Source organism: Sander vitreus, chromosome 1 (genome assembly GCF_031162955.1).
Source record: "Sander vitreus isolate 19-12246 chromosome 1, sanVit1, whole genome shotgun sequence".
NCBI classification, from domain to species: Eukaryota; Metazoa; Chordata; class Actinopteri; order Perciformes; family Percidae; genus Sander; species Sander vitreus.
Window position 1 is genome coordinate 16,114,936 of NC_135855.1, and position 27,877 is coordinate 16,142,812.

Genomic DNA, 27,877 nt, shown 5'->3' on the forward strand with positions numbered 1-27,877 from the left:
AATAAATAGTTAGAATTTGCTCTACGTAGAACAGCTACAATATTAAAATGCTGCTTGTACTTTAAAGTGCTCATATTATGCTTTTTGGCTTTTTCCCTTTCCTTTATTGTGTTATATATATATTTTTTTTGTGCACGTTATAGGTTTACAAAGTGAAAACGCCCAAAGTCCACCCCAAAGGGACTTACCATCTCCAACAGAAAACACTGTTCACAAACTGCTCCAAACAGCTCTATTGTAGTCCAGCCTTTACTTCTGTGACAAACGTGTGTCACTTTGTAACACACGTTATAATGCTCGGCAATGTGCTAGCGTGGCACGCCCTCATACTCTGCAACTGACAAGCTAGCAGTACTTATTGAGCATGTGCGACTCCCAACAAAGATGGAACAGAAGTGAGATGCCTCACTCTGTAGCTAAAACAGAGAGCTCAACACACAGGGTGAAAAGAGGAGCTGCAGCAATGTGCAGTACGACAAAAATATGGTGTTTTTTTGAAAATTAAACCATGTAAACCTATTCTGATATAACCTCTAAATACAATTATGAACCTGAAGATGAGCATAATATGAACACTTTAACACATTTTTTGTCTCGATGGCTTCCTCTTTTGTGTTTATTTTTGCTCATTCTGCCTCTCTGTCACATTCCCACTTCCCCCAAGCCCCTGTGTCTTTATGTATACCAGCCCCTTTGAAGGCAGGACTTTTACTTTATTATTTTTACCCTGTAATGTTGATACTTTTATGTAAGTAAAGCATCTGAAACTGTCATTTACTCCAGTACTGTACTTATGTACAATTTTAAGTTTCTTGTATTTTACGTAAGTATTTCAATTTTATGGTGCTTTATACTTTTACACAACTACATCTCAGAAGTGAATACTGATGTGACAGCTATAGTTGCTAGTTATTTTGTCACTTAAATTGGAACCACATTAAGTACAGATTGCTTCACAGCTTATATGGACACAAAGATCAATTACAGGGACCAATGAAGATTTACATAGACACATATAGGCAATTATATTATGGGCATGTAAGTGTACATGTTTAACAGTAAGACAGACTCGAGAAAATGTGAACCTAGCCTTTAAATGAACATGATGATACAGACTACATCCACAGCATGGCGATGTTGCACCAAGTGGACGTTCCCAGGGATGTAAAACAGGTTCACTGCTGCTGGTCTGATAGAAACATGATCAGTCAGGATAATGGTACTCCAAAAGCACAAATAAATAAATGGATAAATACAAAAACAAGCCTGAATCTGAGCACTAAGTGTCAAGCTAAGAAATAAAATGGTAGCCTGAGGCCATACTGAGAGATTTTTTGGATACAAAAACAATTCTGATTAATTTTAATGTCTTTATCTCATGTATGTATTACTATGTTATTGATTGATCTGTAGCAGAGAAAGAAAGTATCAAAAAAATATGTTGGTGTTGTTAATAAATAAAAATAAAAAACCTTGCCCCCATGGCTGATGATTTCTTATCAGCATTTAGGGCCTAACAGTGACTTGAAATTATCAGGTGCTGGGAAATCCACCACCAGATAAGAAGGTTGGAGGCTCGTATAACGCTGTTGTTTCCTGTTATCTGGACTTTTCGCTTCAAAGGGTCATGTTTGTTTAAGAAATGACACTTAAAAAAAAGGGAACCCTTGCCCAAGTGCACATGAGCAAACACTTTTTTTCACGTTCTCATAATAATGATAGTGATAATAGTAACTTTATTTATATCAAACCTTTAAAAAACAAGGAAAACAAAGTAAAAACAGTCCAAAAGATAAAACAGCATCAAATAATTAAACAATTACAACAAGGTGAGAAAAAGCCATAAGACATTAAAAATAAGTTATTGTCTTTTATTCTAAAGGAACAGTCAATGGAAACAATTTCTTTCACGGTTTGCTTATCATTTATTATTGTAGTTAAAAATAAACAAATAAATAAAAAATAAAAAAATAAAATAAAATAAAATAAAATAATAAAATAATAAAATAATAATAAAATAAAATATATACTGTGGTCCAGAGTATTTATTTTATTGATGGTAATGTAGACATTGCTCATAACAGGCTTTTAATTTTATGCCAAGAGATTTAGATGTATGTTATCATGTTGACAGGCTGATAAGAAACAGACACCTTATAAAAAGAAAATATTTGCTTACTACACAAAAATAAATATATAATGAGATTATGGGTCTATTTTGTAACTGATAATGTATCTAATATAACACAGACTTGTGCAGTGACATTCACTGTTCCTCTGAAACATCCTATCTGTAAATGAAAACTTAGATACACCCTAAGTTATGGCTCTGCTGTCCAAAGTTCAAGGCAGCACGGAAGGTGATTGAAACTGTATAAGAGAGTACAGTGTCCCTCCTTATTCAGTTTGTGTGTGTGGATGGAGCTGAAGTAGCCAAGATGTCTGCTTGGGTTCTTGTAGCGTTGCTGGCTGTGTCCAGCGCTGTTTCTGCTCAGTCAGATGTGGAGAACAAGGCGAAAGAGTTCCTGCAGATGTTTGATGAGGAGGCCACTCGGGGTATGTACCAGTACTCGCTGGCATCATGGGCCTACAACACCAACATCACAAAGGAGAACTCAGATAAACTGGTAAGCTTTTGGAGACCTTTAAAATACAGATCATAGGTGCTCTAGATTGCTCAAGACGGTATTTTGATGTGTCTGTTTATATCCTCCCCAGACAGAACAGGGGGACATTTGGGGCAAATTCTACACCCAGATGTCAGAAGATTCATTGAAATTCCCCATCGACCAGATCAAGGATCCAGAAATCAAATTACAGCTCATTTTCCTACAAGACAAAGGCTCTGGTGCCCTATCCCCGGATAAAGCTGCACATGTAAGACAATTGCTATATTTCATTCTGTTATATGTGATTAGATGGGTCTTAAGATATGTTCTTTGCAAAGACACATCTTCTGGAAAACTTCCAAAGTGCTTCATCAACCTTAACATTTTCATCCTTGTGTTTTCTTTTTTTAAATGTACTTGTTCAGCTCAGTAAGGTCATGAGTGAGATGAGTACAATCTACAGCACAGCGACAGTGTGTCTCAATGACGACCCCTTTAACTGCCAGACTTTGGAGCCAGGTACGACTCTGTTGGTAAAGAAGTTAAGGCGATGTGGCTGCCTGCTGCTGTCAGTCAAAGTCAGATAAAGCAGTTTATAATTAACATAGTCACTGAGAAAACAAGTTTTATGTTTTTTAACAGAGATTTTACCAAGATACTGTAATCCATTGTGGTAATTGTGTTGTTTTTATACTGTTTAGTTCTTTAATGTTGAACAACAAACACATTTAAAAACAGGATCACACCTGCATGTTTCCAGTGGTGGAAGGTTGCACTTATCCAAATACATTTTTGAGGTACTTGTACTTTTGAGGGTTTCCATATGATGCTACTTCATAATTTGAATATTTTTTGAGCGAACTATTGTACTTTTCACTCTACTACAGTATATTTATCTGACAGCTATAGTTACTAGTTACTTTCAGTTCAAGATTTTACATTTTAAAAAACTATGCAACAAGCTTAAAAAATGCAATTGTTAAAGATTAACTAACTGTATCCCAGTCTTTTTGGCTTTTGACCCGATATGCAGAATCAGTGTCTGGTTAGGACTCCTTGTCACAGTTCTGATGTCTGTGCGTTGTTAGCAGTTCCACCAAAAAAATACCAGATTTCCCCTTTGAAACTTCTCTGATGGTTTAAATTCAATAACTGTTTGAGGCCAAGGCGGTTATATTATCAAATTTTTCACAAAAACAGCAAAGACTACAGAAAAGTCCAAAAAGTAATTTAGAGTTGTGTAACGGAACTTTGTTTTTAATTATATCCTATCCTCTTAAATCATCCCACAACCCCTCAGATGTATCTTGTGACCCTTTGGAGGGGGCTTAGACCCTAGGTTGGGAACCACTGAACTAAACTACCAAACTGTATATAAAGTAGTTAAAACTAGGTGCACATCGACCAAGAGGAAACTGCAGGGTACATACATCAGTATTAACAATCGAATACTGTAATATATAGTAATATATCAGGCACAGGCCATATTTCTGTAGAACAAATACTTTTACTTTTGATACTTTCAGTACATTCTTTTTAGATGTTCACCTTTTGTACATTTACTTCAGTTGGAATTTTGATGATCTTACCTGTAATAGAGTATTTTTAAAATATTATTTAGGTACTTTTACACCCCAGTATCAAACAGTTGTGGAGGAAGTGCTGATGATGCATTCATTCCTGCATTAAATACCACAATAGAAAAATACTCCATTACAAGTAAAATCCTGCATTCAAAATATTACTTAAGTAAAAGTATTGGTACCAAAATATACTGCCAAATGGCTTCATTCAACGTGTTATATTTATCATATATATTATTGGAATACTATCATTGATGTGAGCAGCATTTAACTGATGTCAAGGTGGTGCTCATTTCAAGAACGGTAAACACTGTTGGGAAGTTTAATCTAAAATAATGCATATTTTATAAACTGTTCACGTGCTTAACATACAGCATATAGCTGTGTGATAAATGTGGTAGAATAAAATGTACAATATTTCCCCCCAAGATGTAGTGGAATAGAAGTATCAATTATCATAAAATAGTACAAGTACAGTTCAGTATCACACATCATACTTGTTTTAGTGCAAACCTTTTTTCAGATTAGATAAAAAAGTAAAACATTTATTCATTTGATCAATATACTCTGTCACTGACTTGCGTGCTCTTCTGTGTACAGGCCTGGAACATGTAATGGCCAACAGCAGAGACTACTATGAGCGTCTGCATGTGTGGGAGGGCTGGAGGAGAGTGGTGGGGAAGAGGATGAGGCCTCTGTACGAAGACTATGTGGGTCTGAAGAATGAAGCTGCCAAACTAAATGGTGATACATCTCAAAGAAAATATTCAACTTGATGTAAATGTTTACTTGTGAGGATGTATAATGTTTTCTTTTTTTTTAAAGATTGTTTTGTGGGCTTTTTGGCCTTTATTGATAGGACAGATTAAGACAGGAAAGAGGGTAGAGAGACAAGGGAACGACATGCAGCAAAGGGCCGTGGGTCGGACTTGAACCCGGGCCGCTGCGGTAAGGACTGAGCCTTAGTACACGGGGCACACGCTCAACCAGGTGAGCTACCAGGACGCCCCAGGATGTATAATGTTTTTAATGTGTGAATGACATGCTCTTGTTAATTCTGGATGGAAACTTAATGTAGCTTAAATAATTACTACACAGTGGAAATACCTTGACTAGAAGACTATAAACTTATCAAGCTGATGCTGATTGTGGATAGGATGAACACAGAGCTGATGGTGTTCAGTGATCATACATGACGATTTTCTTGTAACACAGTTAAACAGCTGAGTTTGGCCGAGCATGTTATATCCTCTAAACTCAACTTCCCTAAGGGCCACACTAGAAAATGAGAATCATATCAAGGGCCAGACATAGAGTTTATTGCTTTTATGTCATGGGAAAAGTCAAATATCTTTGACTGTATTATTGCATGTCTCATATAGTCTTCTCACTTACAGTTTGGTCGACAAAAATGTCAAAGAAAATGCCAAAAAACGTTTGGAAAAAGCATCAAAAAGGTCGAAAAAAACGTTGTGAAAAGTGACAAAAATTAGGTGGGCCAAAATGTATTGTGAACCTAAATGTATATAGGGGCCGGATTAAAATTAGCAAGGGGCCGGATTTGGCCCGCGGGCCTTGAGTTTGACACGTGTGCTCTAACTCATGTAATACTAGCAGCGCCATGGCTTACTTCACCATGCAAAACAGAGTCAGCTAAAATTCTACCAAAAAAACTACCAAAAAAAAGCCTCTGGTAGTGACATTCTTTCTAAATTGAAATGTGTCTGCTTTCTATCTCTCTCGATCTGTTCCTCTCTGACACACACTCCTACAGGTTTTGAAGACTATGGAGCTTACTGGCGATATAACTATGAGACCATTGAGGACGAAGTTCAGTACCAGTACACCAGAGATGATCTGATGGAAGATGTCCGTTCTATATACAGTGAGGCACGTCTAATATTAATGGATTGTATGTCTTGTGATTCAGAACGTCTACATTACCCGAGGGTAGGAATGTACAGTTTGTTATTGATTTTGCAAAGTAATTAACAGTATGTTTTTTTTTTTTTTCACAGATCCTGCCCTTATACAAGGAGCTGCATGCCTATGTAAGAGCCAGGCTTATGGAAGTCTACCCAGGACACATTGATTCAGAAGGGCCTCTGCCAGCCCACCTCCTGGGTATGATTTGTCTTGCTTTACCAAAAAAAAAAAAAACAAGCATACAAGGAAAATTGTATAAAAAGAGTCAGTTATTCAGCTGTAGAGCAAATTGTAAACTCCAACATGTAACAGCAAATCTGTACTGTAACTCAGGTGTGCAACAGTAGAATAATATCAGCCAAAATTACAAAATGATCTTACGGTGCATTAAATGTCACAATTTAAAGAATACACCTTCATGTAAGTTTTAAGTCCCAGTCCAGGACTTGTGTACGGCTCCATCTGTTGTCCAGTTGTGACTACCACTACCACTTTGTTTATGTTTGATTGAAGAGGATGGAAAAAGCAGAGTGACAGCTTGCAAAATGAGTTTTACATATGTATTTTAAAGCTTTAAATTGCTTGTGTTGTTGAGATATTGAAAAAGACATAAATCTGACTTTATGGGGAAAAAATGTAGGGATTTGTTTGGTTGTTTAAATGTAACAATACAAAAATAGTAAATAAAGCGGTGTTTAGCTGAAACAGATTGGTGCAGCCTCCGAAAGAACATCTCTGTGTACTTGGAGTACGTGGAGTAGAAAGTAATTACCTTTAGTGTCGATTGTTCAGGTGACATGTGGGGAAGATTCTGGACCAACCTGTATCCTCTATCAATCCCTTACCCTAATAAAGAAGATATTGATGTCAGCAATGCTATGGTGGCTCAGGTGCAGTACAATGTTGTTGAATTTGTTATTTTGTGGTATTAAAACAAGTTTTGAAACATAATGCATTCAGTGGTAAAGAAATGAAACAACCAAGATAATAAAATACTCTATTGGAACTGCAACTGTCTATTAAATGTCAATTTGAATTTCAGGGCTGGAGTGAAGTTAGGCTTTTCAAAGAAGCAGAGAAGTTCTTCATGTCTGTGGGCCTGTACGAGATGTTCCCAAACTTCTGGAATAACTCCATGCTGGTGAAGCCTGATGATGGACGCAAGGTGGTCTGTCACCCCACAGCCTGGGACATGGGGAACAGAGAGGACTTTAGGTAGGATATATCCACAGACATGCACATATCTGCACATGCAAACATATGCAGCCACACTGAAACAAGTATCAGAAAAACAGCTAAATCTATCCAACTCTCTGATAGTTGCTGACTCTTAAACGGAATAAAGTGATCTCCAAAAAGCTTATGTATAAGCAGCTTCAACCAACCTCTAATATGTACAGAGCTATTAATTAAGAGCATACACTGTATATATTGGTATTTAAAAGCCTACATTTGGGACAGGTGACTCAACTCACATAAGCAGCTCTTTTAAAAACGATTTAGAAGGGGTTTTGTGCAGTGTTCTGAGAAATCTTACTGTAGATCAGTACATGAGAGTCATAATTATGAAGTTGCTGAAACAATGATGTTGATTAATCTCTGAGTCATTCTTTCCAGCTGATAAAGCTAACCAAAGTCTTTATGTTGTAAAATATTAATCCATGTAGTTGCTCAAGAGGTTTTAGAGGTTTGACCATTTATAGCAACGTTTTTCCAAATGCAAAACATAACTCTTTCCAAAAGGCAGGCTTCATGACTCACCAGTGCCAATTTGGCTCAATTAAACTGTATTCATTAGACTTTCACATTCACACATCTGACTCTTCAGAAACATGTTATTGCGCAGGCTGTTTTATTGGTATAATATTTCTGATATGGTATCATGCTATGTCTGCCTCACACAATATACCTGCTGACATTAACACTTCTCCTGTGATGTCTCCAGGATCAAAATGTGCACTAAGGTCAACATGGATGACTTCCTCACAGTGCATCATGAAATGGGTCACAACCAGTACCAGATGGCTTACCGTAACCTGTCCTACCTCCTGAGGGACGGAGCCAACGAGGGTTTCCACGAGGCTGTCGGAGAAATCATGTCCCTCTCTGCTGCAACGCCCAAACACCTGCAGAGCCTCAATCTCCTGGCTCCTGACTTCATTTATGATAGTGGTACTATTGATGTAGATGATACTGACAATTAGGGCTGGGCGATATGGAGAAAATCAAATATCACGATATTTTTTACCAAATACCTCAATTTCGATACCGCAACGATATTGTAGTGTTGACTATTGGTGCTTTCACAAAATATTTACACAATGATATTTTTGATAAATAATCATCAGTAATGTGGATATAATGGCTAAGTGGGTAAAGGCAAATAATAGAACAGTTACAGCAGTCTGGTAAGTTCAGAAAATGACATCACTTTACTGTAATGCATCCTTTAAAACCAGGAAAAGACACCACTTATGCCATATTACGATATTACGATATCCAAAATCTAAGACAATATCTTGTCTCATATCGCGATATCGATATAATATCTATATATTGCCCAGCTCTACTGACAATTATCAAACCAAAGAAATATTGGCTCTCCGAAATATTAAACATCCCATAATCAATAGTTTTTTATATTAACAATAGATGAAATGACTGTGGCCCCATTTACTTTTGTCATTTCTTGTATATATGGATAAAATTCAGATGAGATTTAAGACACTTTCATTTACACAAGCTGTTCATGGTCTACATGTAATTCAAGGTCGGCCCTCCTACAGTCCAAAAGGAAGTGGTAATGCACCTGAAGCGATCCGGTAACTTCCAAAAATGAAGAAGAGGAAGAATAAGCTGTGTATTTGTGCAGTTTAGTTACAATAACAGTTTAACTAGATTTAGCTTACAGCTATCCATAACCCAACACAAAGACATCAATGAATCATATTAATGAACTATGAGCGAGACAAAAGTTTAATTGTCTCCACAGGCTCTCATTTACGCCGCTCCCTCACCCACACAGATCGTTCCGTGGATCCGATAAATGCCACAGCAGCTCAGTGCACCTTGTATTTTGTTCGTATGCAGTTGTTTTTCCTTGTTGCTTAAATGAGACAGAATAATAGCTCATTTTAGCTGCCGTTGTCACAAGGACAAAGCAGATATCATTTATTAAGAGAATCATACAAGTTCATATATTTCCACAGCCTGCTTATTGACCTAAATACAGGAGTACAAATTGCGTATGCTCGAGTGAATATTGGGCTTCCATTCATCAAATTGCCAGAGACTTCACTTCAAATGTCTGCTAAGGTTGCTCCACGTCTGCTGGATGTGTAAATAAGCAGCTGTTTGCTAGCAACTATGTTAGCCCTAAAGTATCAACTTAGATAATATGTCAGTGCCAATCTAACACTGCTCCCAAATGGCCAATGGTTATTGCAGGTTTAACTTTTGATAGATTTTCTCTTAACCCATTAAAGGCAATTTTATTTACCTGTCCTAAACCAATATAAATCACCAAACTGGACATATAAAGTTGACACCCGACAGTGGCAAATATATACTGTATGAAGTTCTGAACAAACCAGAGGTACCAGAGCAGGTATGAGTAATAAGTCTCTTGGTTGCTGCCCTCGAACGGCACGTTGGATAAAAATATCTTCAGCACTGTTGGGGCAACAAGACAGACCCATCACAGCTGTATTCACCTGATTACTCTGGTGAAACCACATAATCAAGCATAACATGACCTTGGGCCTTCTGCTGTTATACAAACTGTCACCTACAGTAAATCGTCTGATAGAAGTGTTATGAATAGCATATCAAACGCTGAGTGCTAAACACAACTTCAATTCTAAAAATGATGTTTAGACCAGTAACAGGCTGTCACCTGAAACTTTAAACTTTTCATAGCATAAACTATTTTCTGTTTTTTGCCTTGCAGAAACAGAGATTAACTTCCTGCTGAAACAGGCGCTCACCATCGTGGCTACACTGCCGTTCACCTACATGCTGGAGGAATGGAGGTGGCAGGTGTTTGCAGGGAACATCACCAAGGATATTTGGATGAAGCGCTGGTGGGAGATGAAGTAAGCAGATACCTATATGAAGCTTCTGTTAATAATCCAGTTAATTTGTGCAGTCTGTAAAAAAAAAAATACTGTCCAATATCACTGTAAGCAAGTATGTGCATTACATCAAAAGTGGACATACTGCAGGCCAAGTATCGTTGCTTTTCATGTTGTGTTACCTCAGCGGCTGCTTTACTGCAGGTCTTTGTGGTTCAGCATTGGCGTGCATCAGTGTTGACTCTCTGTTGTCATAACAGGAGGGAGCTGGTTGGGGTGGTGGAGCCAGTGCCAAGAGACGAGACCTACTGTGACCCGCCTGCTCTGTTCCATGTATCTGGAGACTATTCTTTCATCAGGTAACACTCACGCTGTAAAGCTGCACTTCAAGCAAATAAAAGCATAATATCAGCATAACACCTGTATTTTCTCAAAATCAGCTTTGACAAGAGGGTTACTGTATGTTTTTAGTTCTGTCAGGGTTAATCAAACTTTTTTTAACATATTTCAATTACATTTTTTTTGCTATTTTCTGATGAACTACTGCACTCACTGTTTTCTTTTCACTTTTCACATTCATCTGTTAAAATAAATGTTTTTTTGCATGCTAGTTTTCTATTATAGTGATTTCGTCTGCCCAAAAGGGAGCTACAGTGAAACCTGCCTGTTGGTAACATGTCAAACACCCTGTTAAACAGATTAAACCATGTAATGACATGTATACATGACAATGACATTTCATATTTAGAGTATTCATGACCTGCCAGTTCACATTGCACAAGCAACCAAAGCTGGAGGGCAGGGAGTGAACAAGAAGCGCTAAAACATTTACGTCTGTATTTGAGCGTTAGTCTTGGTTGTGCCTGTTAGCTGCATAAGGCCGAAATTAAGAATCACACACACTTGCAAGGAAGATGGAGTAGCTGAGTAGTAAAGCTATGAGAGAGATGATTAAAGATAAATGATTAAAGATAGCCCCAGTTTTGCTTTAAGCCATCACCCATGTGTCTATGTTTGTCGCTGGTTGTAAAAACAGGTACTTCACGAGAACCATCTACCAGTTTCAGTTCCAAAAAGCTCTCTGTGATGCAGCTAATCATCCTGGTCCCTTATCTACATGTGACATCACTAATTCTACAGTAGCAGGAACCAAACTGAGGTACGGACGACTTTCTGTTCCTCTTTAAAGGCTGTCACAGAATCAGATGCAGTTGTTTTGGTTATCTCTATGAAAGACATATATTTTCTCTTTGGATAGCCCATCTAACCATTTGAAATCAAAAGGGAAATAATGTCTCATTCCTGTTTTGTTGTAGCACATTATATATTACAATATTGTGTTACACATGTATAAATGCATTATCATCATCATCATCATCATCACCATCATCATCCTCATCATCATCATCAATGTTTTCTGTTAGGAATATGTTAGAGCTTGGCAGGTCCAAGTCCTGGACCAGGGCTTTACATACGATATCCGGTGATTTTAAGATGGACGCCCGCCCCCTGTTGGACTATTTCCAACCACTCCATGACTGGCTGAAGGCCGAGAACAAGAAACACAACAGGACTGTAGGCTGGAAGACAGCAATAGATCCATGTAAGTACAAAAAGGTTTTCTCACAAAAAACAAAAATGATCATATGATCATAAATGTGATCTCACAGGGGTAAATGGCAAATATGAACCATAAATGATGTATATATCATTGGTAATTGAGATAAAGTAAACATATGTTAAGTATTTTTACATAAATTGTTATGGCTGTATTGATTTAAAAGCCTAATAATGTGGTGGGTCCACCAGACCCGGGAACATTGGCTGTGTAACAAAAATATGAACACCACACAAGGGTTAATAATTGTGACAAAAAAAAACTTGATGTTATGTCTGGTGAAACATTTGCTTGCTAGTTTACAAAAGGGAAAAATCCCTGAGGACATTTTTAAGGAAGTAGAAAAAACACAGTCTTAAGTAACTGCTGTTTTCATGACAAATATGTTAATGACCAAACCACAGAACTTACTTACTAGAATGTGTATTTCCTGAAGATGAGTGTGATTGCAACTTGCTTGAAATTTTACTCTGTACACCATGATTTGTAAATTGTATAAGCCCAAAAAGTGCTTTATAACACTCATGTCCAGGGGGCACTCGCTTACAACATTTGAAAGAACTAAAACATATTCAATTGATAATTTTACTATTGATCCCTCTACTGCATTAAATTGTAGAGATGTGTTCACTGTCCCTGACGGTACGGGTTATCCAGAAATTGGTTGCTATTGGATGATGTGCAGTAACATTAACAACATTTTGTGAACCAATTCTAGACAAAAGGTTGGTGATATCCAAAGACAAATGCATGGGTTGTGTTCATGGGCAGCCAAATGTGTTATGTGCCATATTTTGTGAAGATTTGATGAAATATTGAGAATAAGAAGGGAGAAATGTGTTTAACAAAAAAACCCTAATTTAACTTAATTTATCAAACTATACTCATTATTTTGTTTTACAGATTCATTGAATGCCATTAAAGTGAGGATAAGTTTGAAGGCTGCCATGGGCGATAACGCTGTGAGTTATATTAATCATTATCATTGTTATTGTTGTTGTTGTTAAACTGATCCTGTTACCAATCAGGGGTCCGTTTCAGAAAGCAGGTTTAGTGAAAACTCTGAGTTTGTTAACCCTGAGATGAGGGAAACTCTGGGTTTCAGAAAGGCAAGGCAAGGCAAGGCAAGGCAGCTTTATTTGTATAGCACATTTCAGCAACAGGGCAATTCAAAGTGCTTTACATGAAAACAGATTAAAAAATTAAAAACAGATTTACATGAAAACAGATTAAAAAATTAAAAACAGATAAAATACGAGAAAAACAAAAAAAAAGTTACAGTGCAGTATAAGAAATTAAACATTGAAGAGCAGTTAAAACAGTTAAATATATAAAAGCAGATAAAATAACTTTCCAGGACTCAGTGATCCATTTTTTGGAAAGCCAAAGCTTTTTGACCAATATGACAGATATCTCAAGCAGTCCGGTCCATATTTTCTAACCATCTCACCCACTATAGGTCCAGATACGTTGCACGGTTTTGAGGTTTCATTCCCCATACTTACAGAAGCTTTTCTTGAGTATACTCTTATCATTTTCGATGTGGTCATCACCGCAAAGATTAGTTCTTTTCTTCGGCAAACCTTGTAAAACCCGGTACAGCCCTGCAGACAAAAATCTTTTAATAGCCAAGAACGTGTTCTTAAACTATTTTATTTCTTCTGCAGTCTGTCTCTAAATAGTCAAGAACTCGCTCAGAGTGTTTATAGACTATTTTTTTCTTTTTAGGCCTTCTGCCTAAATTAGTTAGTTACTTCGACTAACTTCTTGACCAGCCCAACGTCTGTCTCTTCTGTCAACTATTGTCATGCCTGCATCAGAGAAATAATCAGAGATATGTCCGTTTCTGCAAAAGAATGTCACCGGAATAATCATAAATTCAATTCTATTATTTGTTTTAGAAATTTCTCTTTATATGCTTATATAGATTGTTATACAGTGTCAACAATGCAGCTTCAGTATAAGAAATGAACAGTTATTTAAAGAAAGGCAACATCAAAAAGATAGGTCTTCAGCCTTGATTTAAAAGAACTGAGAGTTGCAGCAGACCTGCAGTTTTCTGGGAGTTTGTTCCAGATATGTGGAGCATAAAAACTAAACGCTGCTTCCACCTGTTTAGTTCTGACTCTTGGGACAACAAATAGGCCTGTCCCAGACGACCTGAGAGGTCTGGGTGGTTCATAGTGTAGTAGCAGATCAGAAATGTATTTTGGCCCTAAACCGTTTAGTGATTTATAAACCAGCAAAAGTATTTGAAATCAACTGTTTAAAGCACTGGAAGCCAGTGTAGAGACTTCAGAACTGGAGTGATGTGATCCACTCTCTTGGTCTTAGTGAGGACTCGAGCAGCAGCGTTCTGAATCAGCTGCAGCTGTCTGATTGATTTTTTAGGGAGACCTGTAAAGCCACCGTTACAGTAGTTAAGTCTACTGAAGATAAAAGGATGGACAAGTTTTTCCAAATCTTGCTGAGACATAAGTCCTTTAACCCTTGATATATTCTTAAGGTGGTAATAGGCTGACTTTGTAATTGTCTTAATGTGGCTGTTGTTTTTAACATTATCATTTGAAGCTGAGTGCTGACTTTTAATCGTTCCTCCTTTGCTCCAAAAACAACCACCTCAGTTTTTTCATCATTTAATTTAAGAAAGTTCTGGCAATCCAGTCGTTAATTTGTTCAATGCACTTAGTCAGTTGTTGTAGTGGACTATAGTCCCCTGGCAATAAGGTTATATAAATTTGTGTCATCCGCATAACTATGGTAACTTATTTTATTGTTTTCCATAATTTGAGCCAGCGGAAACATGTAGATGTTAAACAGGAGAGGCCCCAGAACGGAGCCTTGGGGAACTCCGCACGTCATATTAGTATGCTCAGATGTATAATTCCCTATAGACACAAAGTAGTCCCTATTCGTTAAATAAGACTCAAACCACTTTAGTACTGAGCCAGAAATGCCAACCTAGTTTTCCAATCGGTCTAGTAATATGTCATGGTCGACCGTATCAAATGCAGCACTGAGATCAAGTAATACCAAGACTGAAATTTTGCCACTATCTATGTTTAAGTGGATGTCATTAAAGACTTTAACAAGAGCTGTCTCAGTGCTGTGGTGTGGTCGAAAACCCGACTGGAAGGCATCAAAACTGTTGTTTAGTGACAAGAAAAGGTTGAGTTGTTGAGAAACCGTTTTTTCAATGATTTTACTTAAAAATGGAAGGTTTGATATCGGCCTATAGTTGCTCATTAGTGACGTGTCTAGATTGTTCTTTTTTAAGAGTGGCTTAATGACTGCAGTTTTCAGGGCCTGTGGGAAGATACCTGAGAGAAGAGATGTGTTTACAATCTGTAGAAGATCTGTAGCCAAACAATTCGAAACATTTTTGAAAAGGCCCTTTGGTAGAATATCAAGGCAGCAGGAGGAGGTTTTCAGATGTTGTATAATGTCCTCCAGGTTTTTACGGTTAATCATATGAAATTGGGTCATATTGGAATTTGTTTTGCCTGGACACTGTGACAACACATACCCTGTACTAAATATGGAAGCACTGATTGTTTGTTTAATTTTCAGAATTTTGTCTTTGAAGAAGGTGGCAAAATCATTGCAGGCCTCGGTGGATAAAAGTTCAGATGCTACTGGTACTGGAGGGTTTGTTAACCTATCGACAGTAGTAAACAAAGCACGTGAGTTATTATTGTTTTTGGCAATAATGTCCGAGAAGAAGGACCGCCTTGCATTCCTCAGTTCCAAATTATAAATGTGTAGTCTCTCTTTATAGGTGTTGTAGTGGACCTGGAGATTAGTTTTTCGCCACCTGCGTTCTGCTTTTCGACACTCTCTTTTTTCTGTTCTTACCAGTATGGCATTTCTCCATGGAGATCTTTTCTTATCAGATACAGTTTTTACCCTAATGGGAGCAATGGCATCAATGACATTTGTAATTTTACAATTGAAATTGTCTACAAGCTCAGTGACTGAGACCCCTGAGAGGGTGGGTGTGGAGGAGAAAAGCTGAATGAATGTTTCACTGGTGTTGTCAGTGATATACCGTTTTCTTATTAACTTTGTTTGGACACTTTTGTGCACAGAGATAGTGCCATTAAAGAAAACACAGGAATGATCCGAGAGAGCAGTCACCACAACCTTGGAAATGTTCAAACCCTTCGAGATAATCAATTCCAGAGTGTGCCCCTTGTTGTGTGTGGGCTCCGTCACATGCTGAGTCAGTCCATAGTTCTCAAAAATACAACACAGTTCTTTGGTCCCTCTATCCTGGGGATTGTCAACATGAATGTTGAAATCATCAGCAATAACTACACAGTCAAAGTTAATACAGATTATAGACAGCAGTTCACTAAAGTCGTCAAAGAAGGATGCACAGTATTTAGGTGGCCTGTAGATAATTAGAAATATAGGTTGAGACGGGGACCTTAGCTGAAGAGCCACATATTCAAAAGAAGCAAAGTTTCCATAAGATATTTGAGTACATTGGAATGAGTCATTAAACAAAATGGCGACTCCACCTCCTTTCTTATTCGCTCTATTCTCACTCATAAAATTGAAGTTAGGGGGAGCTGACTCTATAAGAACAGCATCACTATTATTATAGTCTAACCAGGTTTCAGTTAAAAACATGAGGTCAAGATTGTGCTTAATAATAAAATCATTGATTAAAAATGATTTACCCGCCAGAGACCTGACGTTTAGTAAGGCTAATGTCAGTGTGTTAAAATAATTATCTGTCTCGATTTTTGGGACAGGCTGTGGTTGACAAGGAATGGATGCTAAATTTGCTAAGTTGGCAGTTAAGTGCTTCTTTTTCTTGCTTAGCGGATTCGCCATTCTTTTTCTATTACCTATCACAACATTGATTGACGAAGAATTGAATACACAGGGCCCAGGCTTGTCCTGGAAAGAGTCATGAGTGCCACTAGGCATGCAGCCTGGGCCCAGCACATATCAGTTAAAGCTTGTTGCATTTTGTACACAAGCATACTTATCAGTCTGGTGAGAAGGAGTTCGCTGCCATCCTTGAGGGGGCAGAGGTGCCTGGCGTTTTACTTTCAGCGGTTCAGTCAAAACAGGGTCAGTTTGATGCTGGGGGCGAATGATGGGAGAAGGTAGTGGGGCAAACTTGATTCCAGCATCTACCAGCTGCTCCATCCGGTCAGTGAACCCCAACATGTGGCAGGGGGAAACAGGGGAAAAGGCGGATGGGGAGAGCGATGGATCCGTTATTGGTAAGGGGGTTTGAGGAGTGTTGGATGGGTGAAAAGAGGGGTTGAGATTTCTTGTCTCCGTTCTGTGGTCCTCCATGGTCAAATCTTTGCTCAGGTGGGGGCTGTGGTGGATCACTGCCACACTTTGTTGTGTCTTCCTCTTGTTTTGTTTGTGTTGATTTATCTTGTCTCGTGTCCTTGGCCGAGGGAGTAGATGTGTGGCGCAGAAAGTAAAGTAGGCTAGAGGTAAACAGCTTTACTCCTGGCTTGTTAAGAAAAAGTCCATCTGCTTTAAAAAGATGTCTGCAGTCCCAGAAAATGTTAAAATTGTCAATGAACTGCAGAGAGTGGACGGTACATGCAGTTGAAAGCCATCTGTTCAGTGCCAACAGTCTGATGAATCTCTCAGCTCCTCTTCTGACTGGTGGTATAGGGCCACTGATAAACACTTCTGAGTTTAGGGAGCTGTGTTCAGCAGATTCATAAAGTCACGATTCAGCACTTCAGACTCTTGCTTTACAACATGTGACCCTATATGCAGTATAATGTTCTTCACAGTTGGGTGTGCTGCCATGATATCCGGGATTCTTTGGGCCAAGTCAGACACCATGTCTTTGGGAAAACAGAGTATTTTGGTGTTTTTACTGCTTTTTATGTCTTTTACAGCAGAGTCACCCACAATCAGAGTTTGGTGCCCAGTCGTTAGCTTTCCCTGTAGCTTTTTACTTTTTGAATTGCTCTCAGTCCTTACCCTGCTGTGTGACGATGAGACGCAATCCAGGTCATGTCCAGGGTCCTGCAGCAGAGGAGCAAATCTGTTATCCAGTTGCACACTCAGTTGTTGGGGAGGCATTTTGTTGTTGCCGCTGCTCATAGTTTCTCTCAGAGGAAAAGCAAGATTATCAGCAGAAATATGCAAGCAGAGGCAGGAGCAAGAAGTCAAAGCGTCTGCACTGTAAGAAGCAGGAAGCTAGAAAGAGAGGTTAATCAAACCTGAGAGAGAGGGGTAACTCCAGCCCGTTTCAGAAAGAGAGGTAACTTACCCTCAGAGTCAGTTACTATGGTAACTGAGTCAGTGAACCTAACCTGATCAGGAGCAGGTTTTCTTCAAGAAACCTTGAGTTTCTCTCAGTCTCCTCCCTCTGACACAGCGCTCTCTCATTTCCTCATTCATTCAGTCAGGCGCATTTTAGAGCAGTCTTGTCATCTGCATGAATAAAAAAACTTGTTGGTTTATTAACTATGTTTGGCAGATTATAAAACATTTTTTTCTCGAACATAGCATATCCTTTTGTCGACGATCCCGTTGATGAAGAAGCTGATTTACTTCGCAGGGTGTTACGCATGCGTCGGGACTAGATGTATTTTCATTTCATTTGAGAGGTCTCGTTTTTTTCCACAGTCTCTTCAGATATGTAGATACCTTATCCGTCCTCATATCACTAACGTCACCTATCGTGGACATGCTTTTACATCACAGCAGATTCTATGTCTCGCATTATGTTTTTTGCAAATGGCAAAAAGTGTGCCTCGCTCTGAAACGTTTTTTAATTGTTTTTGTAGTGTTCCCTGGACACAAACCAGTGAGAGCCATTAAAAAGAAATAAATGATTATAAATTATAATTCTGTTAATGACATGGTGCTGCAGCCTCAGAATGGGATTAATAGTAACTTACTTTTTTGCCCGCAGGATTGCACCTAAATGAAATTATAGGTGTAATACCATTCCAGTGTTCACCAGTAATATTATAGGCTACCCGTGATTAAATATGAAATGAATACACTATATTAGAGCTTACGCATTGACTCCAGCAGCAATTTTCTCCCACACCAATTCTCGCTATTTTGCAGCAGCAGCCGTGTTGCTTTAAAAAAAAAGAAAAAGAAAAAAAAAAAAAAGAAAGTTTAACCTCGCTGTATGTGTGCATGAGTAGTTCCAGTTCCAGAGGGGTAAAGTGTGCCGACAGATTTTTCGTGGTTGTTGCCATGGTGAATCGTAGTATCATGGCTCCATTCATGCTGCCTTTTTATAGTGGTGGTGCAGGCGCTTAACTCTGAGTCAACCTACCCTGAGTTGATTGAACCAACTAAAATCAGCTGTTCTGGAACCGAAAACTCAGAGTTTCCCATCTCCGGGTAAATCACCTCAGAGTTCAGGGTTAGACTCAGAGTTTTTTAAACCTCCTTCCTGAAACGGGCGTTTTTCGTATAAAATAAATGTATTGTTATTATTATTACTATTATTATTATTATTATTATTATTATTATTATTATTATTATTATTATCAGAAGTTATTACAGTATTAGGGTTACAATATCTGATTAAACGTAAAGTTAATTTTCCACCTTTAAAGTGAACTTCAGTCTGTTTGATCATCATTATGGCCAATATTAATCAAATAAACTGTGTTTCAGTATTCCTGGGATGCCAATCAGCTGTACCTCTTCAAGGCCAACATTGCGTACGCTTTGAGGCAGTACTACAGCCAAAAGAACAAGACCCTTCAGTTCACGTCAGTAACACCCTGGGACCACAAAATATGGAGCTTTGTTTTCCTTCTTAATATCTTTTTTACAACATTGGTTTGAGAGCTTTTCTTGGTTTGTAACTACAGATCAGAGGACGTCCTTGTGTATAAAGAAACTCCCAGAATCTCCTTCTACATTGTGGTCACCAACCCAGCAAATCCCACCGTATATATCCCAAAGGATGATTTGGAGGCTGCCATACGGTGAGGCACTAGCTTTATTTAATCAACACACATGGGTATTTTGATTACATTTTGATTATTTTGATTTCATTTCTAAAACACTAAGTGCAGTATACTTGTTTTGTGTTAGGAGCTCTACTATTCGAGCTAATAACATTTATTTTGAATGATTTTAAATTACGTTTCCGAGAATTGCGATGTTGGTGTGTCATTCCACTACTTTGGCTTAATGAGATGAACATACCATATGTAAAAGTAATCCCTGTGAGGAAAAACCTCAGATTTCACACTGTTCTGAACTCTCCTTTTTTCAACAGTTTTTTCTACTCACAGCTCAAACTCACGTCAATCGTGCCAGATGTCTTTATATGGTCATTTGCTACAGGCACATTACTGTAGTGTTTACATTACATACACTGCTACATGTAGCTCTTAATCAGAGCAGACTGGGCTTTTTTAGGAGGGGGGCGTTAATAGACAGGGGCTATACCAGAGCTTCTAAGACAGACGGTGAATACAGGTGCGGCAGCCATGGGCAGTATAAGAAAAATAAAGTGGATATTTTTTCTTTACATTAAAGCATGTAAACATGTTCTAGTAGAAACCTAAAATACAAGTATGAACCCGAAAATGAGCATAATAGGTCCCATTGAAAGCCTCACAGAGCTGTAGTCTAGCCTTTATATAATTTCTAACATAAGAATTCCAGTTAAATTGCTTCCTGCTATTATTGATATAATCAACTCTGTGTGACCTTTCCCTATAGAGACAGTAAATAGGTGTGAACAATAATAAACCTATTTCGATATTGATCCCAGGTTAGGTCGAGGCCGAATCAGCCAGGCCTTCCAATTGGATGACAAGACGTTGGAGTTTTTGGGTATCCCAGCAACACTGGCCCCTCCCGTGGAGCAGCCGGTGACGGTGTGGCTGGTGGTGTTTGGGGTTGTCATGGGAGTCGTGGTGCTAGCGGGCGTCTACCTTGTCATCTCTGGTGTCAAAGAGCGCAAGAAGTGAGTGTTTTTGGTCTCGAGAGTGAGACCCATTTTTACCATGTTGGAAAAATGTACTTCCATAACATGTTGTGTTTCTTGTTTGTTTGTAGGAAATCTGCAAAGAGAGACAGCATGGAGAATCCGTACGATACAAACATTGATGGAAAAACTAACAAAGCCTTTGAGGTCAGTGACGATGAACAAACTGGATTCTGAGTCCACTGGAGAACAGAGAAGTTGTCCTCAATGCTTGCCTCTTGTCAAACATCCAATAACTGCGTAATGTGTTTATGTGTGAAAGTTTTAGTGTATAGTTATTTGAAGTATAAAAAAATATACATAATTTTACTTAAGTGTAGTATACTTAATATACTTCCATTTGAATGTACTCAAAAGTGTGCTATTTTTAGACACTAATTACTTAGTGTATTAACAATATAGAAGTAACTTATACACTTGAGTTCCATTTACTGTGCTATTTTAGATGCCATTAAGTTTTAATTAAGTGTGTAAGTATATGTTTTTGTTTTAATGTTTACCTTGTATGTTGTGAACAAATATCAATATACATTAAATATACTGTTGAATGTTGAATTTTCAAAATGATGTGATAATGGATTTCACACTTTTACTTGCTGTAAAATACACAAAATACACAGTTTACCACCAATGCATTCCAAAGATCACCATATGCTAAAAGAAGCGTAAAACTAATATACATAGATTGATACGTGTTGACATTATAATATGATATAATTTCAAGCAAGTCTGGGAAATGTAATCAAAGGGATTTTCCAAACTGTATCTGTATACAGTACACATGTATACAGTAGCCTATATATGATATAACTATCATTATCATTATGAGTCATTCAGAACTCAATTAATGCTTGTGGTAATACATGGAACTCATGTTTATAGTTTATACTATGTGTATTTTTGCTCACAACATCTCTTAATAATGTATATTAGAAAATTGTATAAATAAAGTTATTATCACATCACCTTTATTTTGAATATATGCTTTTTTTAATGAAAGTTACATCCCCTGAACACAGAATATTCATTCATATACAACAAATGTGATTATACACACACCCAAAACATATTTTTAATTAGATATGGTTGTATGATACATATCTACGCACTTCTGCAATAGCAGAATTTGACACAGCGATGTGGGTCTCTGTCACTGGACCAGGTGGGTCACACAAAAATTCTCCTTTCATGTTTTTCTTTTGTTTAATATTAAGTCACAATAGAAATCCACAAGGTAATTTTAAACGGTAACCTTGACTGAGAACTGAGAATACACCTGATGAAAGTGACCAGCCATCACGTCTGAATGAGGAAGAGGAACGATTCATCTCCCGTCCCCCCATCCAGGGTTGCCATATCCACTGACTCGAAACGGTTGTCTATTTGGATGAACCAGCCGCCATGTAGCGCTGACTCAAACTTCCGCCGGCTCGTCCGGTCAGCCTTCATGTAGAAGACGAAGGAGAGGGTGCTCTCGTCACTCATGGAGATCGTCTTCAGCCTCTGCTTCTCGCATGTCTACAACAACAACAAACGTGGATATCCAGCACAGAGAGAACAGGTGGCTGTTCAACATCCTGGCAGTGACTGATGATTAATTTGCTTGCGCGTATCACAATTATCATAATCAACTTGTTAAACTCTCAATGAATTAACAATCTCTAGCGCCATAATCAGGTCAAAAATTTAATTTGTCCATAAATACCTCTTAATATACAGTCTATGCCAAATACCTGCAGAACTAATTAGCTTATTAGCCAAATTTAGCAAATGTTAGCATCCTAACACACTAAGCTAAGATGGTGAATATATTAAACAGTATACCTGGTAAACATCAGCATGTTAGCATTGCCACTCTGCGCAAGTTAGCATGCTAACTGCTGATGTTAGCATTTAGCTTAAACCAGCATTTAGCATTTAGCTTAAACGTAGCAGTGTCCATGAAACGCATCCACTGCATATGTTTCAGAGGTGGGAGCAAGTAATTTTTTTGACAAGTAGCCTAAATCCCACATCCAATTCCCAACCCTACACTTTGGATTTGGGTTTCTAATTTGTCATTAGGCTATCCATCAAAAACACATGATGGATAGCCTTGATAGAGACACATTGGTGTATAAAAATCAAAAAGTGCAAACATAAAATGGGATAAGGACTGTTTTCACGACATTTCAATACCTTGAAAAAGGCAACCATGAGGTGAAATATTTTCAGTGTGTTGCATTCCGAATAATGAAACTCTCATCTGACTGTACTGTAACTACTTCCCTGTTTTCTTCCTTTGACCCTCTCTTTAAACAGATACTGCATAGAGAAACTACATCAAAACAAGTGTTGCTGACCTTAAAGTAGACATATTAAATCGATACTAGCCTAAATATGATGATGTGCTCTATCTGTGAATATGCTGCTTGGCCAACAAAGATTTTTCCACTTAGGTTTGTAGACGAGATATAGTCTTTCAAGTAATAATGTTTATGTCAGAGTCAATCGTTGGTGTAAGAGTAATTGTTTAATTCAGAGTTAATTTTTTAGACACTAAGGCTTCTTGGCTCAATGCATGTTGAGCCCAGGTATTGGTCTGTATGTTCATCAGTCAACAATTTCAATCCAGACCGAAATATCTCAACAACTTTCAAATGAATTACCATTAAAATGACATTCACGGTGCCTTGAGGATGTATCCTTCTGAACTTGGTGGTCCCCTGACTTTTCATCGACAGTAACACCACTGGCGGGTCAAATTTTAACTTATCAAGTGAAATCCAATCTCAACATCTACAAGATGGATTGTCTCACATGTTGTTAATACATTCATGGTTCCCTGATGATAGAAAAAATAAAAAACACAAATGTGAACCTCATGGTGGCGCTAGAGGAAAGGTCAGAGGATCACTAAAGTCAGTAAGATTCATCCTCTGGGGGCCATAAATGCCAAACTTCATGGTAATCCATCTAATTATTAGATGGAATATATAACAGCTATTAGATTCTAATAGCTGTTATACATTTCAAGTCAGGTTGACGCACCTTAAACCTAACTATGTGTACGTGAACTGACTCACTCAGTAACAGTTATTACCTCCACTTGTAGGAACACCCTCTCCCCTTCCTTGCAGCACCTGAGGAAGCAGTTGGTCTTGCTAAAGTTTAGGACCACTGGCATTCCTCTAAAGGAAGTGTTTGTTTGGAAGTACTTGTACAAGTAGATGGTCATCTCCTCTGAACACAAAATAAATGAAAACAAACAATTTCACAAATCAATTGAAAACTAAAATCCAAAAGTCATCTGTGTTTATTGTAAATGAATGTCGCTGTGTGCTGCTCTGAATGACAAACCTGGGTTGGGTGAAGCATAGACGATGTTTTGCGAACAGACAGCTCTCATGTAATAGTGAGAGACCACATGTTCGATTGGACTCTTCAGCGATTTTACCTGTTTGATACTGTCACCTCCTCTTGGAACTGAAAGTGACAAGGAACAATCACACAAACAGCATGTAGTTTATAATTAATACCCTGTTTGTAAGAAAAAAACAGGACAAGGATGATAGATTCCTTGCTATTTTATAGGTTTTACCAAAAGAATGGAGATGTACTACACATTAGTGATCTATATCTCTGCTCTCTAATCTAATTTTAATACATAATGCATGTTTTCTTGATCCGTCTAAGACATGTACTACCAAGGTTCAACTTTTCGTAAGATAAGAAAGAGTGCTGTTTTCAGCACTGTTACAACAGGGCTTTATTGTATAGTTTTTTAATCGTGTAATTTATTCTACATTCTCGTATACATTTATACAGATAGTCTTACTGAGATCTTTTTTTTTTTTTTTTTTTTAAACAAAAAAAACATAATACCGTCCAGTGACAACCATGGATCTCCAAATACTCTCATTTGAAATTTAGAAAAACTGAAGCATTTTCTGAATGGGTTTAGTGCTACTTCTTAAAAACCCAACTTACTTACCAAGCACCACCTTGCTGGATTCAGCCACCAAGACAACATCATTAAAGGTACATCCTGTCCCATGACATCCGTTACAGGGGCTCTCGCTGTTGCAGCCCCTCCCTGTCACCACAGAGATGCTGGTTTTCTTCATGGAAACAATGAGCAGGTCCCCCCTCTCCCCATTCACCTCATTTTCCGCTTGGCAAATGTCCTCCTCTATACCCACGTCCTCCTTTACTTCTCCCTCCTGACCCACTTCATTCTCCAAGTCTGTCTCCCTCCTCATCTCCATGCTGAATCTGAGTATTGTGGATTCTTTGGAGAAGGGATGTAAAGTGTCCTCAGCTGGGAAGGACTGCTCAGTGTGCGCCTTCATCCTGCTGGCCTTGTGCACCGTCTAAAGAGGGGGAATAAAAAAGATGTGGGGTCAGATTGAGTATTGAGTTGTGTGTCTGTTGTTGGCTGTGTGAGAATTCCACCTCAAAACACCTAAACAACCAACTTCTGTCAAAGTTACAATGTTTGTGTCCTTCCTCTGGTGAATACTGAAATGGGAACAGTGTCTTGTGGATTTTCTTAGATTTGTCAATTCAAAGAATCTTCAGGGAGACCGGATGGTGCAATAATAAATCTTTGTTTATTCAAAAGACACTGAGTAAATTTTCGGCAGAAAATTGACTGACCTTCCTTCCTCCAATGTGATGTTATATAAAAACAGTGTTACAGGTCAAGTCTTTGGTGTAGTTTAAACTTCAACAGTTAATGTCATGCCAGCAAAGTTCACCTAGTTTTATTTTCATCCATCCAAATTACTAACAGGATAAAAAAAAACTATTGTTTAAAGACTCAAAGTGGATTTTTTTTTTTTAATGTGTATTCTGACAGCCAAACATGTATATTGGAGAAAATGGCTTATAATATATAATAGGACAGTTTGGCATGGTGGATTATTCGGTTAAAGGAGACATGTCATGCTCATTTTTAGATTCATACTTGTATTTTGGGTTTCTGTTAGGACATGTGTACATGACCTAATCTTACAAAAACATTATTTTTCTCATGTAGGCTTACTTGTATTCACCCTCTCTTATTTTAGCCCCCTTCCTGAAAATCCCAGTCTGCTCTGATTGGCTTGTGAGAAAAATGCACCTTTGCAAAGGTAGTTCTCAAGCTAAAATACTCAAGAAGAGATACGCAGATAGGGGGCGGTATTCTAATGAGCCAGCATGTGATGAAGGGGAGCAAAATCTGAATGGCTTGTTGATTCCCATGTTTTCTGAACTCAGATCAAAAAACTGACTGGGTTGTCTTATTTTCACAGTGTGTTTTTCATAATATGTTCCCTTTAACATAATGAGCAACAACAGAATTGTTTAATGTAACAATTCCAGCCTTCTCCGACTGAAAGACTGAAATAGAATAGAGTCTGAAATAGAAACTCTCTCTTGAAGGTGTTGGGTGCAAGACTGGAAGCCCATGAACTCACCAGCATTGGGTTATCTTTAGCTAACAATTGTGCCAACTCCTCAGGTGTGAGATTCTGCAGGTCCATGCCATTTATCTGCATCAGTTTGTCTCCTTTCCTGAGAAAAAACAGAAACGTATATAAGGCATATACTTCATTAAGGGTTTTCAGTTGTATGACTATATTAATGTTACCAAAATGTGTAATGAGCCAATAATGGGGAAAATCCATCCATTTGACTGGTGTATATCCTCATGTAAAACAGGCTTTTCTGTGTTTGTTGCAGAACTGTTGCTACTGAACATGCTACTACGCCTCTGCGTCCCATATATTATTTTCTAAGACTTGTCTTTTGTCAGTCCAGTTTCATTAAAAGTCAGGAAAACCAATATAATGTACAGTTTGCCTACTTCTAGAAGAGAGCTGCAGTGTCACAATTGTTAGTTCTGTTCTGTTTCCTGTTTTATTTTAAAGTCCGTCTTGTCTCCCTTGTCCTGTCTAGTGTACTTCCTGTCTTTTGTTTTCCCGCCTGTTTGATTGTTCGGCCCTGATTTGTTTCACCTGTTTCTTGTTAGTCCTTGTTAACCTGTGTTGTCTTTGTCTTGTGTGGGAGCATTACGTTTCTGTTGCTGTTCATTCTGTTTGCCGTGCATTCTGTTGCTGTGAGTGTGTTTGTGTCTGGAGTCTATCTTTCGTCTCTGAGTTCCAGTTTTTGAGATCCTGTTCCGTTTGTTCTGGAATTAGTTTTTGCCTGTTGCTTTCTGGACACTTTTGGTATGTACTTCATTTTTGTTTAATAAATCATCTAAACTGCATTTGGGTCCAAGCCATTCCTGACAAACCGTGACATGCAGAGCATCTGGATAAATTATTTTTATTTATTTTTTTTAAAACCGCAGAATTAATGACCTCCTTAGAAAGTGAGAAATACGTGAAATAGTTAGTTACGTTAAATAAAGCCCCTGAAAATGTATTTTCTCTATCAGTTTCTTAATATGAGTAATGGGGTCCTATGTTAATACAGTTTTCTGCCAAAGTTGGAACAGTTTTGGTTATTTCACATTAAACGTGTGTATTTCTTTTTTTTTTTTCTATGCTCTTTTTCACTGGCTTTTGCACGGCTTATTTGAAAAAAAAAAAAGGTGATGTCACATGCTCCATTCTGCAGCACTAACATTTTTTTTATTTATTTTTTATTTTTTTGCTACATTAGTCTGTCAGTCACTGAGTCACTTGAGTGTGCTAAACACTGTCTGATTTATACCTGACAAATGCTTTTCCTCCACCTGCTTGTTTGTACTTCATCACATTTTTCACATCATACTGGTGCTTTCCTTCGTGGAGCTGGTGGGTGATCAACACGCCTCCCTTAACCAGAGAGTCCTGATGTTTAGGAATAAAACAGACTTAACATCAACCAATATACACAATCATGTATTTTAAAAATGTATCTCACATATAGCGGTGTTAGATCTTTAAAGATTTTGTCACCCACCTTCAGATCCATGGTGTCCGTTGCTGATGATGCCAAAGACTGACATCAGTGACAGTGCCGGTCTTTAATAGTGTTCACTGGGTTTGTGCTTCAGCGTTTGCATGATCAGAAGGGGAAGTAGGACTGAGGATCCAATGACACAGCAGTGGATGTCAAAAGAAGAAGTGAATGAAGATTAGTAAATCTTA

The 27,877-nt window shown here is 38.0% G+C and overlaps 2 protein-coding genes across 2 annotated transcripts; one reads left to right on the plus strand and one right to left on the minus strand.

The window, feature by feature from the left end:
- Positions 1-2,438: 2,438 nt before the first annotated feature.
- On the plus strand, positions 2,439-21,745 carry ace2 (angiotensin I converting enzyme 2). The gene is made up of 18 exons (XM_078245554.1): positions 2,439-2,627; positions 2,719-2,877; positions 3,035-3,128; positions 4,793-4,936; positions 5,967-6,082; positions 6,211-6,316; positions 6,911-7,008; positions 7,161-7,333; positions 8,064-8,290; positions 10,068-10,212; positions 10,452-10,550; positions 11,228-11,350; positions 11,616-11,794; positions 12,713-12,771; positions 19,445-19,542; positions 19,645-19,761; positions 20,559-20,753; positions 20,846-21,745. The coding sequence occupies exons 1-18, from the start codon at positions 2,439-2,441 to the stop codon at positions 20,949-20,951; spliced, it is 2,427 nt and encodes an 808-aa protein (XP_078101680.1). The 3' UTR covers positions 20,952-21,745.
- On the minus strand, positions 21,742-27,797 carry LOC144514661 (uncharacterized). Its single transcript, XM_078245620.1, has 7 exons — positions 27,690-27,797; positions 27,459-27,577; positions 26,216-26,312; positions 24,748-25,126; positions 24,114-24,239; positions 23,857-23,996; positions 21,742-22,292 (listed from the first exon to the last, which is right to left on the minus strand). Exons 1-7 carry the CDS (start codon positions 27,699-27,701, stop codon positions 22,071-22,073), a joined length of 1,095 nt encoding a protein of 364 aa, XP_078101746.1. The 5' UTR covers positions 27,702-27,797; the 3' UTR covers positions 21,742-22,070.
- Positions 27,798-27,877: the final 80 nt, after the last annotated feature.